Here is a 17,500-nt window from a genome sequence, read left to right on the forward strand (position 1 = left end):
TGAGCTACATTTATGTATGAAAGGTGCTATACAAATAAAGTTTATTATTATTATTATTATTTTCTTGCGGACGTATACTTGGAATTGGTCATCACGGCGAATTGGAACTTCATGTCAAAGAGGAGAGGAGAGGAGAGGAGAGGGGTCATTACAGGGAACTACAGTATAGTAGATTGTTACAAAACATTAAAGAATTAATTAAAAAAACAGTATAAGCTCCGGAGGCTGAGGTCCAATTCATACTAAAAGCTTGTTTGTTTTTTGTTTGTTCTGACACAACAACATACAGCAATATATGGTTCTCAAATGTGGGTTAGGGTTAGGGTATAGGGTTAGGGTTGAGGGAGTTTCATACAGTAAAAAATTAGGAACAGCTTTAAAAAAAGTAATTTTTTGCCTGTGATATGCATTCAACGTACAGGGAGGCGTATGAAAGGGATTAATTTCATTATAATGTCACCAGCTAGATTGCAGGCGTTCTCAACCCGTGGACCCCTTATGGGGGTCGCCAAATGATTTTGGGAAGTCCCCAAATTATATAAAAAAAACAATTTCAACTGGAAAATGGAAATGAAGAGTTTACATATAGTACACATACATGCATGCACTTTCCTTAATGATTATATCTCATGGTTTCAGTATTCATTTATGATATATTTTCTCTAATATTGAGGTTATTTTTGCAGTCAGTTTGTATTGGGGGTGGGGTTGAGGATCAGGAGACATGGCCAAAGCATTTCCGGGATCGCCGGCCAAAAACGTTGAGAACGCCTGAGCTATAGAAGGTAATCCAATGAGAGAATGTACTGTATAAGGACTCATTCAGATTTCAGATCATATACCTTTCTCCCACCTACAGAAAATACAGTTGTAGAATTCTGTATAGGCCTACTTAACCCATTTTGACCTGGGAACGATTCTACAAATTTCTTCTAAATCCTGACAGTTTTCTGAAAAACCTATGTTTCTATGTCAGTGGTTCTCAAACTATTTAATGTCAAGGACGAACGAACGAACGAATCACATACGTTTGCAAAGGACTAGTGGACGAGAGTAGCCTATAAGTAAAAGACACAAAAAGACAGTGGGCTCTATTTTCGTCCATGCTAATCCCCCCACAGACAGACAGACAGAGACAGACAGACAGAGAGAGAGAGGTGTGCATATGAAGGGAGAGAGATGAGGGGGGGGGCAGGGTGTGTGTGTGTGTGTGTGTGTGTGTGGGGGGGGGTTGTCATACTGTCAGCTGCCATCACTCTCCTGCACCACCTGAGACAGGATGTGTGTGTGTGTGCCACACCCAACCGCACATGCCTCCGTCGCCCGTGGCAACCGGGCGCGCGCACGTGTGCATGCATGCGCGCGCATGTGCAGTGTGCGTGCATGCGTGCGATGTCGGCGCTATACATGCGGAACGCTGCGGGTAATGAAGTGCACACACACACACACACACACACACACGCGCGCGGGCGCGCCGCACGGTGGTTGGTGGTGGTGGGCGTGGAGGAGGCTGTGGCGTTGTGGTTGCCTCCTCAGCATTTAACCCATTCTGACCTGAGATCAGATTCATACGAGGTTTCCACTGGACACACACTGGTCTGATTGACCCATTCTGACCTGAGATCAGATTCTAAAAATGTCACAGTCGTTCTTCGATTTTTCAAAAAATAGCAGACCTACAAGCTCGTAGGTCTGCTATTTTTCAATAGCTAAAGCATAACATGATGCTAAAACCAAAAAGGGTTCCCGTTCAGAATGGGTTAATTGATTAATTGTTGTAATTATTTGGGAGGGAAGGTCATCCCCGACGCCCAGGCTGTGGCTGGAAGGTCACTGTCACGCTGGAGGGGCCGCCGGGCCCTCTGGGGACCATGCCGGCCATATGGGTGTGTGTCCACGTGTGTGTGTGTGTGTGTGTGCGTATGTGGGGGGAGGGAGGGTCCTTTAAGTGTGTGTGTGTGTGTGGGATGTAGTAGCAAAGCGCTGACCGTCTTCAGCACATTCATAAAGTCCAACGTGAAAAACAAAAGAAATCTTCCCTGCGTCGTCTGCGATCGACACGATAACGCAACGGTATATTGTCTGTCTGTCTGTCTGTCTGTCTGTCTGTCTGTCTGTCTGTCTGTCTGTCTGCCTGCCTGCCTGCCTGCCTGTCTGTCTGTCTGTCTGTCTGTCTGCCTGTCTGTCCACACTCCCCCCACCTGGCCCAATGCTCTGACAAAGAGCTGGCCATGAGTCACCCAGAACCAGCTTGACAAAAATGGTTCTCTCTCTCTCTGTGTGTGTGTGTGTGTGTGTGTGTGTGTGTGTGTGTGTGTGTGTGTGTGTGTGTGTGTGGTTAGGGGACTTTCCAGTCTATGGACAGATGGAGAGACAGGGAGACAGGAGGCCTGTTGGCATGAGTTTAGGCACAGGCTGGTGCGTGCATGCGCGTGTGTGTGTGTGTGTGCCTGCGTGCGTTTGTGCGTGCGTTTATGCATGTGCGACCGTGCGACCGTGTGTGCGTGTGTGCGTGCGTATGTATATTGAGGTCACGTCACGTGCACTCTCCATGCATGTTCCCCATACGTCGGCGCGGAGCGTTGTCGGGTGCCACGCTCCAGCAGTGACCTTGGCAACGGGGCTGTAGGGGTCACTGCACCAACTGTCTGTCTGTCTGCTGTAGCTAGAGCTTTACACAGGAGCCACAGGCAGGGTGAAGACGCAGCACTTTTGGCATGACCCCCCCCCCCCCCCCCCCCTCCCCGCAGACCCCCCCCCCCCCCCCTAACAGAGAGGTGGTCTTAGTCAGGGAGAGTGTTCATACATAGTCTGGATTCACGGTGGTTAGGTGACCACCGAACTACAACATGACGTCACGAGGCGCGGTGAAGAGCAAACCACCGCCACCGCTCCAGCCCCTTCTCTCTGTTTTTACTCACCACCACCGCTCAACGTTATTTCACCACCGGAGCGGTGGTCACCTCACCACCGGAGCGGTGGTCACCTCACCACCGGAGCGGTGGTCACCTCACCACCGGAGCGGTGGTCACCTCACCACCGGAGCGGTGGTCAGCTCACCACCGGAGCGGTGGTCAGCTCACCACCGGAGCGGTGGTCACCTCACCACCGGAGCGGTGGTCAGCTCACCACCGGAGCGGTGGTCCCCCCACTTTGGGAACCAATGGGTTAACCCATTTTGGGTGGGAACACCTTTTGGACACCTATTGAAAAATAGCAGATCTACAAGCTCGTAGCGCGCTACCGAGTGGCGCGCTACGAGCTTGTAGGTCTGCTATTTTTGAAAAATCGAAGAACAACTGACACAGAAACATAGCTTTTTCAGAAAACTGTCAGGATGTATAGAAGACATTTTTAGAATCTGATCTCAGGTCAGAATGGGTTAACGGTGGCGAAACGGTCTCCGTCAACCACAACACAACAACAACAAACACAACAACAGCACAACAACAACACAACAACAACAACAACAACGTCTCATACCTGCTTTGACGTGGATGCCGGGGCTGCGGATCTTGCCCGCCTGGTTCTCGGCCGTGCAGAAGTACTCGTTGTCGTGGATGATGCTGTTGTAGGCGGACGGCGGGAAGGGGTAGAGCTGCAGCGTGCCGTTGGCGTGCACGTGGCGGATGTGCGGCACGTCGTACACGTCGTCGCCCGCCGCCAGGTACCAGCGCAGGGCGGGCGCGTGGGGGGCGCCGCCCGCGGGGCAGGGCAGGGACACCCCCACGGAGCTGGAGAAGGTCACCCGCTGCGGGGAGGCGTTCACAAAGTACAGCCGCGTGGAGACCACATCCTCACTGTTGACTGGACGGAGAGAGAGGAGACAAGAGGAGGAGCTGTTAATACTAGAGACCCGAACGTAATGCTTAAAACACCAATAGGGGTTCCCGCCCAGAATGGGTTAAAACTGTATTCACCAGAGCCTTAGATATAGACAGAGTTACGCAACACTGCGTTCACTTCATGGGGCTTCAGTCCAATGGCGTCTCTCCTACATAGACTTCTATTGAGAATGGGGACAACCAACTGGGACAAGTCCTCTCCTACGTAGACTTCTATTGAGAATGGGGACAACCAACTGGGACAAGTCCTGGACCGGAAGTAGGAAGAAATGCATTGGACTCAGGCGGAAAAAGCCCAGCTTTAATGCTCTTAAATTGTTGGACAACAACTTCAGAAACTTTATACATCCACATATGATAACAGCATCCTAAGGTTAGCAAGGAATATCACCTCTAATACTAAGCATGTGTTGTATGGAGAATATAGGTTGCTACCTTCAGGAAGGAGATATGGTGTATACCAGCATACAATAAGGTCAGACTAAAGAGGTCCTTTGTCCACCAGTCGACCTTGAGGCTTAATCAGGAGATGTAGTAGCCACAGGATAATCTAAGCGGTGGATATTGCTCATGTCTTTATGTATGTAAATTGTCTTGTTCTTTGTGTTTTGTATATGTTCTGCATACTTGGCTGCTGTGTCGCAGGACAAATTTCAGTGTGAACTGACAATAAAGTACTATATCATATCATATCATTAAATCCCTTTATTTTAGATGTCTTGTAGTAGTTTACAATATAAACATAAAAAAATACTTTAGTTGTTACTGTACAATACTTCACAGTTGTCATGTTGCACACATGCTTAAAATAGCTCTTATTTGCGCCGCCCTCGTTGAAAACAATGTATTTCCAACTCCAGCTTGTCTCAGTTCAGGCTGCATGAACAGAGCTCGAGCCCTCGGTTTCTGCCCCCTCTATGTCGTAACCCTTCTATTAGATGGCTCTGGTATTCATCGATGACAACAATGTATTGTATAATCTCGAAAATATTGAACCAATGGAAAGTAGTAATGAAAAAATGCATTGGACAAAACCTCTTAACTCCATTGGACCCTCAAACTGTCTGCTAAAACATCTAACTCCACCACCTCGCTCACTTCTCCTGCAAGAAATTGACAATATCTAAAGTCACAGCACCAACTTTGATGAGGCAGTATTGCATCGTTTATTCATTCCCTTATTCATTTCCTTAAAAATGTATATTTTTCATTTCCTGATAATTTAACATTTTGGAGTTACCGTACGTATACGTTTACATACGTACAGTCAGTGACGCAGTAGGTAAGTATAAGCCTTGCCGAGCCGTGAGGCCCACATAGTAGTGTTGTTTTCGTCGACTAAAACTAAGACGAAAAATGTTCGTCGACTACCATTTTCCACTGACTAAAACTAAATAAAACTAAATAAAAACGAATCTATGATGACTAAGACTAAGACTAAATATACTGACAATTTCGTCAACAAATAAAAACTAGACTAAAATGTTAGGAAGGGACTAGTGGACAAGAGATCCAGTTTTATGCTGGGTTGCATGCTGAAAATAGCAGATCTACATTATCACACCGCGTCGCAGCGCGTTGTGATAATGTAGATCTGCTATTTTCAGCATGCAACCAAAGTGTAAAATATGTCATTACAACAACATCAAAACACATTTTAGTCGACTAAATCAACTGTAGATTTAGTCGACTAAAATCGTATGACATTTAGTCGACTAAAACTAGACTAAACACTAGAACATTCCAGGTGACTAAAATGTGACTAAAACTAAGTGAAAACTATTCAAGAGACAACGACTAAAACTAAAATAGAAATTTGCTGCCAAAAACAACACTGCCACATAGGGGCAGGAGCCCATCTCCTGTTTCTGTAGCGTGAGGCAGCTCGACATCACATGACGCTATGTCGCTGGGACTTAACCTCCCAATACAACCCTCGATGCTGAGTGCCAAGCAGGGAGGCACTGGGTCCCATTTTTATTTGGTATGACCTGCGGCCGGGGATGGAACCCCCGACCTCCCAGTCTCGACACTTCCAGTCTGTGTGTGTGTGTGTGTGTGTGTGTGTGTGTGTGTGTGTGTGTGTGTGTTAAGGCTGTCCCCAAACATTCAAGGTTCGAATGTTCGCTCGTTAGGGTTGGCACTCGAATCTTAATGAATGGGTTTGAACCATTCGTTTTCTTAATTTTTTTGTAAAAATAGATATTTTTTTTCCTTTTTTATTAACTCGAAAATATATCTCTGCGATAATGTGATATGAGCATGTCAAAAAAAGTAAGTTCCTAGTGCATTCCTGTCAGAAGTTATTATGTCTATCTCCTTTTTCTGCTGTCCCTCTCCAAAATCCCCTGTGCACATTAATTGTACCGCATTATCATGGCCCGGTTAAAAACGACAATGATACACACTATGAACTGACCATAGTAGACAATATCCCCTTTACAACTCTCTCTTTATTAACGAATATAATTCGTCACAATCGCCAGCCTAGGCTGGACAGAAAGAGAGTGCAGAGAGTAGGCTAAAGACAATATGCCATACTATTACTAGGCTGTTGCTCTGCGCTCTGATGCCCTCTCCACGCCGCGCACCGTGGCGCATGAACAACAACAACAACAACTCCACGTGGACCCACGACGACCCACGTATGAATTAGATAGTTTATAAGAAATGGCACGGCGGCCATCCTTGCAGGCAGTGACAGTAACATAATGAGAATCCTAGTAGGCTGTGTAACCTGTTCATTTTGGGGGGCATCAACAACAGCCTGATGATGATGAATGATACTATGAAACTTAACAATTCATTTACTAGTACTCACCTAATGACGCCGCCACGGAGGATATACCATGTTTAATTCCAAAGTGTTTAGCCTACATTGTTTAATTCATAGACGCATGCGGTGTTTATCAACTTTGGCTAAAAGCATGTTGTTGTTATTATTCCACTAACACCCGGAACTTCTAGTCGAGTAGACTGTCATCTTAGAGTATATATACAACTCTATGACTGTCATGGCAGTTGGCGACAACCGAAACAACTTCCTCTTTCTCTTCAAAATAAAATCTGCTTATAACAATACTTTTATTTCTTAAGTGAACTACAGGATGTAGTAGACGCGGGATAGTGGGCTTGGAAGGATAAATAAATCACACAGAAGGCAGGAGAAATAAACTCCGCAGACATGTCGGGGCTTTATTATTTTTAAATCTTGCCAACAAAACGGGGAGGCCGCTGGAGGCTCGAGGCCCGTTTCAATTGAAACGATTGAAACATAATGTTTCAATATATATGTATATAAGGCCGCCAATGTGTGTGTGTGTGTGTGTGTGTGTGTGTGTGTGTGTGTGTGTGTGTCTTAATTTAACTCGAAGAACGGAAATGGAAACTAAATGGACCCCTATTTAAATGAACACTGGAGTGTATAGCCAGCCCCCAAAAACTGGACACTATAACCTGCAGTCATTTTGTTCTTGCTTACTGTAAATCGCTCTGGATTAAGAGCGTCTGCTAAATGCCTAAATTGCAAATTGTATAGTCAAGACCCTTACAGGTCCAGGTGGTTCCATTTCTCTCACTATGTGAGTTAAATTAGCATGAACTGTCTGTCTGTCTGTCTGTCTGTCTGTCTGTCTGTCTGTCTGCAATACGTCATATTCGACACACGTGTTCCACACCCCCGCAGGGAGTGCAGTGCCCGGTGTCGAGTCGGGCCCCTGTCCATCCAGAGCCCTCTGCCCGGGCTCTGTCTGGACATGGGCCCCTGCCCAGGGTCCACATATGGAGCTGGCCTGTTCTGACATCACAACAACACTCCATATTTGGGCATGCCTGACACACAGAACTCCATAATATAAGAATAAAGGGACACGGACGGGGCTTGCATTTCCAACTTGCATCGTTCCAAGTAGGCCAGTTCCCAACGGGCACCGCTCTAATGACGTTATAACGTTCTCCATTCAGTGTCAATGGGAGTTTAATGTTTGTGTATAGGATGGAAATCTACAGCTGAGTATAGGCGGGGCTTATACTGCCCCCGTCAAAAAAAACGTATATGAAATGGGCTAATCTAATGCATATCAAACTACTGGGGGTCCTTGGAATTACTATACAGTTGAGATCCAGTGATCTAATAGGATTACATTACAGTATACAGTCTGGGAGAATAGACAGACGGAGGGGAAAATGGGTCGCATATATACAGTATATACAGTATATAACTCCCCTTCAATTCCTGTCTGTCCACATCCTCAGCTTAAGGAAACAAACAATTTAGGAGGTTGTTAGAACAATACACTGTAACATAGTTCAGCTCCTGCTCAAGTCCATCATCGCTTGAGAAGACCCATGAGTGGCCCTGCGCTGGCGTGCACACACACACACACACACACACACACACACACACACACACACACACACTGCACACACACACACACACACACACACACACACACACACACACAGTCACACACACACACAGCGCTGCGGGGCTGGAGTTGGCCCACTACCATACAGACAGACTATAATACTCGCTATATTCACACACAATGCTGCTGCTGCTGCACAAATGAAGAGCTGTTGCCTGATAAGTTGTCTTAGGGGAGATAGACCATATATTCCCCCCCCCCCCCCCCATAGTCTCTAGTGGGGTAGTGAGGTGCCTTTGTGCGCGTGCATGTGCGTGCGTGGATGCGCGTGCGTGCATGGGTGTGTGTATGGCTAGGAGGAGTGCAAAGAAGTGCTGAGCTCAGCTTGGCTGGGGGCCAGACAAAGCCGCTGTAGCCCCCCCCCCCCCCCCCCCCCGAGCCTGAACATTTTATTCTTCTCAGACAATGACACTTAATTAATCCCTTTTTTTTCACTAGGATCGTGTCAACAATACCCGGATTAGCCATATCTCCTTAATTCTCAATGTACTGGGGAGGGGAGGGGAGGGGAGGGGAGGGGCGGGGGGCATGTATATACCGGGCTCGAGCATATATATATATATATATATCAATTGAGAAATGAATGAAGACATTATCAGATGCCATTTATATATAGACACTAATTTCTATAGATCTCGTGTTGTAGATCAATAGATATCCACAATGGGGACACATTAACAGATTGGCTATCGGATGGAGTGGGGGGGAGGGGTGGGGGTGGCGGGGGGGGGGGGGGGTCAGCCATCTTTTATTTGCAGATAAGAACGTGTTAAGAGAGGTCACTTCTGTCCCTGTCCTATCTCTGGTGTAAATGGAGTGGTCGTGGATCGATAACGTGATAACGTGATAACGTGAGAGGGCTGGCATGAAACAATTAACACAAAACAAAGGCTATATATATATCCGTGTTTGTTTTTGGCGGCTCATTTTGATTTTGGTTTTAGTCACAGTCTCTTGAATAGCTTTTATTTAGTTTTAGTCACATTTCAGTCACCTGGAATGTCTTGGAGTTATATAGTCTACTTGTAGTCGACTAAACGTCATAAGATTTTAGTCGACTAAGCCAAAATGACCGTTTCCGGCGAGCCGCCCCGTGTCCGAAACGGTCGAGAAATGACAGAGTTACCGTGTGGGGGTCCCCAGGGGGTCCCTCTACTGTACTGTACTGTACTGTACTGTAACACCCCAAGTCATCACATATACATGTTAATATGTGTGTTCTAGGCTGCGCAATAGTGACACTTGCTTGTGAAAACCAACCAAGCGCTATTCCGTGCTCAGACAGACAGACAGACAGACAGACCCCAGCCAGGGACCCAGGCATGGACACACACACACACACACACACACACACATAGCTGTCTATAGGAGTGGTTACAACACTCAAAAAGAAAGAAAACAATAAAACAACTAACGAGTTGAGATCATTCCCAACTCGGAAAAAAGCAATTGTAAACAGATGTGCTTTCATAGGGCAGCTTTGAAGGAAGGGAGGGAGGGAGGGAGGGAGGGAGGGGGGGGTAGTCTTTGATATGACTGGGAAGAGCATTCCAGGGGTGGGGTGGGGGGGTCCGTCACTCCAGGATTAGGAGCTTGACCCCCACAGGAGATCAGCCTAATGATATAGGCGCTCTACAAGTGGTTGTGATCACATGCCCGGGCATGCCTGGGCGACCTACTGTGTTGACATGCCTGGTTGTTCTGTCGCGACGACTTGCCTGGACATGCCTGGGCGTTCCGTCGCGACGACATGCCTGGGACACGCCTGGGCGTCACGCCAGCCACGTGATAATATGCCCAGGCGTGTGCTGAAGAAGACATGCCCAAAATTCGGACACACACACACCAGGTCGGAAGCAGGTTTAAAAGTCTTTCTCTGTGTTCTTTTTTCTTTCTTTTAAATAAACATTAAGCAATGCAAAGTATAATCAACAGAATAATAACTATTCATGGGATATCCATTGAAACGAGGGATATCGATACATGTTGATAAGGTTTTGCGCCACCAGATGGTGACGTATATATATAATATATTCAGCGTTCTCTCTCTTATACTGCGGCAGAAGAGGCATACATACATGCTATATTATGTTATGTGTGATTGGAATTTGTATGCCAGACACAGAGAGTTAATTCCACTTAATCTCCTTCCACATTTAACACACACACATGCTCTATATCCACTCAGTCTGTAATCCACCACCGACAAAGAGTGTGTGCGTGTGCGTGTGCGTGTGTGCGTGTGTGCGTGTGCGTGTGTGTGGGCTTGGGTCTTTTGACCAGACGGCAGGCAGAGGGAGGTCCTCAGCAGGGTTATGGGTGCAGGGTGACTGCCTGGGGTAAAGGTGCTCTGTTGTGGACGTGCATATAGAGTGAATCTTTATTTGTATTGTTTTACACCCATGCAGTGAAATGTTGTGGGTCCCAGAGCGATAGTTATAACAAGTAACGTTTATGAGGGTCAGATAAATAAAATGGCTTGACTGTAGTAGTGTGTACGGCGGTGGATTTAAACCCTTTTCATGTCAAGGTCCATTATTTATTCTATTCATTTAAGCCTCATGCACCATATGGACCATCGTTTGATGACATTAAGTTTAGTTTAGTTTATTTCGCACAATAAAAACAGTACAAAAAGGTAACATCAATAAAAGAAGTGTGTGCAGGTGAGAAAAGAAACCCAGGGAGGGCTTATGTGTGGGACATGTGTGGGACATTTAGCCTCTCAGACCCACAACTTGTCGTTGGATAAGATGTCCACAATTCCAATGCGGTATTGACGTGCAGGCTACATCTGATGTGGCCGTACTGTGTGTGTGTGTGTGTGTGTGTGTGTGTGTGTGTGTGTGTGTGTGTGTGTGTGTGTCCTGGTTATGCTAAGGTCCGGTGGCAAATACATACACAGAGATTATACCCACTACGCCAAAGCTTGCATCTATTAAATCATTCTACTGTATACAATGAAAGGCAGAACTGGCATATATTTATTGACTATATAATATACACAGGGTATTCCCCTGAAATGAATAAGAACAGCATACGGATATGAGTAAAAGCAAATACGACCCGTTTACATCACAAATCAAATGTGATCATATCAGTTCGTCGGTCAGGGCGCGCCTCGAAGCAGGACAGAGTCTGTCCTGGAGAATTCTGAAGTTCTTATATCTCTCATCACTTATATCTCACCACTGCTATATCAAAGCAGCGTTGGCCTATGTAATGACCTTGGGTTACAAGTCGCTGCCCAGCCAGGCTGCAGTACACTATTAGAAGTAATGGTACTTAAAAGGTCTATTTTATCCCACCAGCTACCATACATAGCAGGAATCTACTTGTGTATAGACATCTTGTAATGCAGATGTTTGACAATAGTTTAACTGATTTTGAGAGTGTTAAAAATGAAACCAATTAATTCATGTTAGGCTCTCAAAGAGTTAAAGATCTATTACGGGTCCATTTGGTTATACCAACTCTTCCATCATTTAAGTTTACTGTAACTGGGGACCACCTGGAACCCCCTCAAGGACCACTGGTGGTCCCTGGACCACTGTTTTGAGCTTGTCTGGTTTGGTCACACAACCTCTCAAGACAAATCAAAGCTGGAAAGAGTAGTACGTCGCGCATCAAAAAACATAGGATGTATAGCCTCCCTACACTTTCCTCACTCTATTCCACCAGAATAATTAGGAAGGCAAATAAAATCATTGCAGAAAACTCCCATCCTGCACATCACCTCTTCAATCTCCTCCCATCAGGCAGGAGATATAGAAGTATCCAGAGCTCAACATGTCGCTTCAGGGATAGCACTTACCCCGTAGCCATTAGACATCTGAACTCATAGATATATGCATATTGCACTTTAAAAAAACTGAATGTAATTTCCTATGCTGCTGGTTTTTGTTTTTGTATTGTACTGTCCTTCTTGTTTGTGTATCTATGGTTGTATATGTTGAGTATGAACCAAGACAAATTCCTATCAACTTGTTGACATGGCAAATAAATTATTGAATCTTGAATCTTGAATCTTGAGTAATGCAAAATAAAGGTGTGTTCAGAGAGAGAGAGAGGGAGAGAGAATGAGAGAGAGAGCAAGAGAGAGAGAGAGAGAGCAAGAGAGAGGTTGCCCCTCCTACCTACCCACTAAACTGGAGCAGTTCCTCTGTGTTCAAAACGATGAATTCAGGTCAATTTGAACCCATCCTGTCACTCAGGTTCATGTCAGTCACTCTCATTGGCTGCCACACACTGTAGCACCACCAACGTTTATTTCCCTGCTATTTCTGGTGCACCGTCACACACTACGAAGTATAGATCAACCTTAGGGGTGAAAAGACCGCTATAGCTCATGACAGTTATATACAATATGAAAGCAGGGAACCATAGCTTCAAATTGAGATATTGGTTGTTCAGTTTGACCCACCAGTTTTGGAGATATGGCTTATGGAGTAAATGTCTTGCAGAGAAACACTAGCGAGTTGGGAAAACAAGGCTTGAAAGGTTCACTTCTATGATGTGGACTCTAACATTACACCTGTTATTTACTTATTTCAGACATGTGAAGATCGAGTCTGCCTGTGCTATTAACTCATTCTGAAGAAAGAAAAGACTCTCAGTTATATATATATATATATATATATATATATATATATATATAGCCTGTTCAAACCTTGAAATGACCTAAATGACATCCTCAAACGCCGACCCAAACAGCCTGAATGACAGTGACAGCAGCTCCAACTGAGTGGCAACAGATTTCAAAAGGCAATGGCTTATGATGTGACGGCTAATTGCTTTGTCCTCTGTTATGTATTCGGGTCACTGAGTTCACACACACACACACACACGCGCACACACACACACACACACACGCACGAGCACGCACAGATGCACTCGCACATGCGTGCACGCACCCACACACACACCGATACAGCGGTGGAGGAGACAGGGCTCCTCCATGCAGCACAGATCAGATCAGGGCCTCCAGCGGAAAGGAGCCACCGTAAGGACGCTGTGGCCGCCATGTGTTGAGTCGTGTGTGATCCACACACACACACACACCACACACACACACACACACACACACACACACACACACACACACACAACACAGTAATGAGCAGTAAAGCGACTACATCCACGTCTGTATAACCACTTGAAGGGAGATTTCACTTAAAAAAAAAAAAAAACTTTTGGTAATTTCATCGTCTATACTGTAATGCAATGTATATGCAGAGTTTTGTCTTAAGAAGGAATATCAAATATCTAAATACTGAATGGAGCAACATCAAAACGGTGTGGGGGGTGTTCACGTGAGACTGAGTAGACGATGAAATTAGCAACGTTCTTTTGTTTTTTAAGGTGAAATATCATTTTTAACCCATTCTTGGCGGGAACCCCTTTTGGTGTTTTTTTAAAGCATTATATTATACTTTAGCTATTGAAAAATAGCAGATCTACAAGCTCATAGCGTGGCACCGAGTGCCCCGCTATGAACTTGTAGGTCTGCTATTTTAGAAAAAAATAGCAGATCTACAAAGCTCGTATAGATCTGCTATTTTTCAATAGCTAAAGTATAACAATGCTTATCAAACACACAAAAGGGGGTTCCTGACGTCCTGAATGGTTTAACCCATTCTGACCTGAGATCAGATTCATACGAGGTTTCCACTGGACAACACACTGGTCTGATGAACCCATTCTGACCTGAGATCAGATTCTAAAAAATGTCAGTCGTTCTTTGATTTTTCAAAAATAGCAGACCTACAAGCTCGTAGCGCGCCACTCGGTGGCGCGCTATGAGCTTGTAGATCTGCTATTTTTCAATAGCTAAAGCATAACATGATGCCAACACCAAAAGTGGGTTCCCGTCCTGAATGGTTTAAGCCTTCAGCTATATACTGTCGTGTTGCTGTGAACGTTCACGCGCCACACCACAGAAGCACATGGCAGCAGCACGGCACACGATAACCCAGTTTTTCCCTCGTCTCTGTTTGGCAGACATCCGCCCTCAGACGGTCCCAGCGTGTAGCCTCGGGCTATACCGTTCCGCCTGGAACCCAACGAAGCGCGTTCAACAAACCGCATAAAACCGAAGCCCTGCATGAGCCATATTCTGTATAGGTCGTGAACTGCATTTTGAGTCACCTATATATAGCTTCTTCAAGCGTGGATGCAAATCAGTGTCGATTTCGTCTCGTCGTCGTCGACTAAAAAACTAAGACGAAGAATATTCGTCGACTACCTTTTTTTCACTGACAAAAACCACATCAAAACTAAATAGAAACTTAAAGCCATGATGACTATTAAACTATGACTAAATATACTGTCGATTTTGTCAACAAATAAAAACTATATCAACTAAAATGTTAGGAAGGGACTATAGTGGACGAGATCCAGTATACTGTAAGTCATTTTACACTTTGCAAGCTGAAAATAGCCGATCTATACAGTTGTGAGCTTGTAGATCGGCTATTTTCAGCAAGTGTAAAATCAGCCATTGCGACCACGGCATCAAGATACATTTTGGTCGACTAAATCAACTGTAGGTTTTAGTCGACTAAAATCTCATGATATTTAGCCACGACGCTAAAACATTCCAGGTGACTAAAATGTGACTCAAACTAAAAAGAAAAAATGAAATTTGCTGCCAAAAACAACACTGGGTGCAATTATAGAACGGAAGAAGTCAGAAGTGGTTTGGGATAAACTGCCAAGTGCAACTGTTTGTGTCGCCTCGACTGTTCACTTCACTCTGGCTTTATGCGTTCCACTTCCCACAGTCTTCTTTTCTGCTCCAGCCGTTCTTTTCTCTATAGCCTCCAATACATTTGGCACTTTCTCTTCCTTTTTTTTTTTCTTGCAGTGGGCATGAAAATGCAGTATGAATATGTATATGCTTGGAGGAGAGAGAGGAGGAGGATATTGCCTATATGGTGAATCGTTGCATGCATAATGCAGCCCTTTTTTCCTGTGTCATCTACATTCATTCAAAACCATCACGTACATGCAGGGAGAACAGGGCCATTAATCCATCTCTCTCTCTCTCTCTCTGAAGCACATGCACATCACACAGGGGCAAACAAAAGTGCACATAACATATAATAAAGCCCATCCATCGGTAGGTAAGGTGTCTGTTGTGTTTTCAATGTGTAGAACCACAGAGCAATCACTATAGTATATACGGTATGATACAGTAGATATAGAACACTTTGCACTGCAGCACGTTCAGGTCCAAGTACAGTAACAGGCCATTTGCAGTCAGTCGTAATAGAATTACTGCCACGATATTACAAGGAATACAACAAATGGCCGCCATAAAGAAAACCTACACACATGTAATAAATGTGCTTGTTGTTAAGATTGGGTGTCACTCATTTTGCTGCCTCTGACTCAGAGGGAAATGCATTAACCACATAAACTCTCTATAGACTAAACTGGATTCCTTTGTACCTGGACTGCTTTGTCTTCCATCTAACACGAAACCTTTGCCAAACATAGTATGGTATGGATGTTTGTCTGCAGCCCTAAAGTCACAACTGCTGCAACAACTGAACATTTGTTCAAAGATTGTTGGACAACAACTTCAGAAACTTTATACATCCACATATGATAACAGCATCCTAAGGTTAGCAAGGAATATCTCCTCTAATACTAAGCATGTGTTGTATGGAGAATATAGGTTGCTACCTTCAGGAAGGAGATATGGTGTACCAGCATACAATAAGGTCAGACTAAAGAGGTCCTTTGTCTACCAGTCGACCTTGAGGCTTAATCAGGAGATGTAGTAGCCACAGGATAATCTAAGCGGTGGATATTGCTCATGTCTTTATGTATTTAAATTGTCTTGTTCTTTGTGTTTTGTATATGTTCTGCATACTTGGCTGCTGTGTCGCAAGACAAATTTCAGTGTGAACTGACAATAAAGTACTATATCATATCATATCATAGTTGTGGAAGTTCATAATGTGTCGTTGTAAAGCTTGTAGATCAACTATACCCTCTGATATACATGGTTTAATGTTTGTCTTTAGTTCAATGTTTGTTTTAAAAACAGCATTGACAACAAAGAGGACCTAATGTTTGTTTTGTCCCTTATAGCACAAAGATTAAATCCCATTAACAATAAAGAGAATGTAATGTTTGTTTTGACACCGTTTGTTTTACATCACCATTAAATCACCTATAGTCATATATAGCAACATGAGTTAGACTTTAACACGTTCAGGGCCGGGAACCCTATTAGCTATTGAACAATAGCAGATCTACAAGCTCATAGCGCGGCACTGAAAAAGGGCTGAAAAAGCACACGCAAAAACATGCACACGCACACACACGCACACACACACACACACACACACAGAGTAAGAGGGTAAACAATATCCCCATATCCATTTTATGCAGTGTCAGTGGAATATTTAGGCAGCCATTTGAGCATTCACATGCACTCCAACTATAGGCCTATACTTCAAAAGGATGATTTGCGCTGAAGAGTGTCAGGTTTGTAGTGGTGGTTTATTTATATATTTTCAGACTCTCCCTCACAGACAGACGGCCGGGAGCATAAATTGTTTGATAGTAAGCAGAAAAGAAAATGTGTGCCGTGTGTTTGTGCACTATAGGCATGCATGTATGCATGTGCACGTGTGCACGCATATGTGCACGTGTGCACGCATATGTGCACATGCATGTGTGCACATGCATATGTGCGCATGCACGTGACTCACTCTCTGAATGGTATAAGTATTTCTTGAGTTTGTGCGTGCGTGCGTGCGTGCGTGCGTGCGTGCATTGTAACCCAATGTTCACCCCTGTGTCAATTATCTAATGTGATCCTGGGCCCTACACACCCTCTGCCAACCTGGGGAGAGCAACGGACTTGAACTCATGCTTCTCCAAAAAAAAAGTATCTTATACGTTTCAAAAAGATGAATTTATTAAAACTAAAAAAAAAATCTGCAAAGTGTGAAAACTCAAACAAAAACGTTAAAATAATTGTTTCTTGTCTATAACCTCAGAGCTGTCCTTCCACTTAGAATCACTTGAATTCAGCACTGAATGAAGTCACTGTGACCCCTGGCTCATTTATACAGGCCTACATCCACACCTGTTCTCCATCAACACAGCTGCTCTAAATCTTGATTAAAGCAGATCCCTGCACAGATCAAGTATATGCCCAGCTCTACTACAAACAGAATAATTGAATAGTTGAACAAACACTGTTACTAA

The 17,500-nt window shown here is 44.5% G+C and overlaps 1 protein-coding gene across 1 annotated transcript in view; it reads right to left on the reverse strand.

The window, feature by feature from the left end:
- The window catches only part of LOC308321267 (cell adhesion molecule DSCAML1-like), a gene marked incomplete at its 3' end in the record, with an annotated part of 32,027 nt that overhangs the window by 10,162 nt on the left and 4,365 nt on the right, over positions 1-17,500 (reverse strand). The window contains exon 2 of the mRNA XM_080772106.1: positions 3,484-3,807. Coding sequence (XP_080628232.1) covers positions 3,484-3,807 — 324 coding nt within the window. The remainder of the gene's footprint in view (positions 1-3,483; positions 3,808-17,500) is intronic.

The sequence above is a fragment of the Protomyctophum bolini genome (assembly GCF_963924005.1).
Source record: "Protomyctophum bolini genome assembly, chromosome: 9".
In the NCBI taxonomy this organism is placed as follows: domain Eukaryota; kingdom Metazoa; phylum Chordata; class Actinopteri; order Myctophiformes; family Myctophidae; genus Protomyctophum; species Protomyctophum bolini.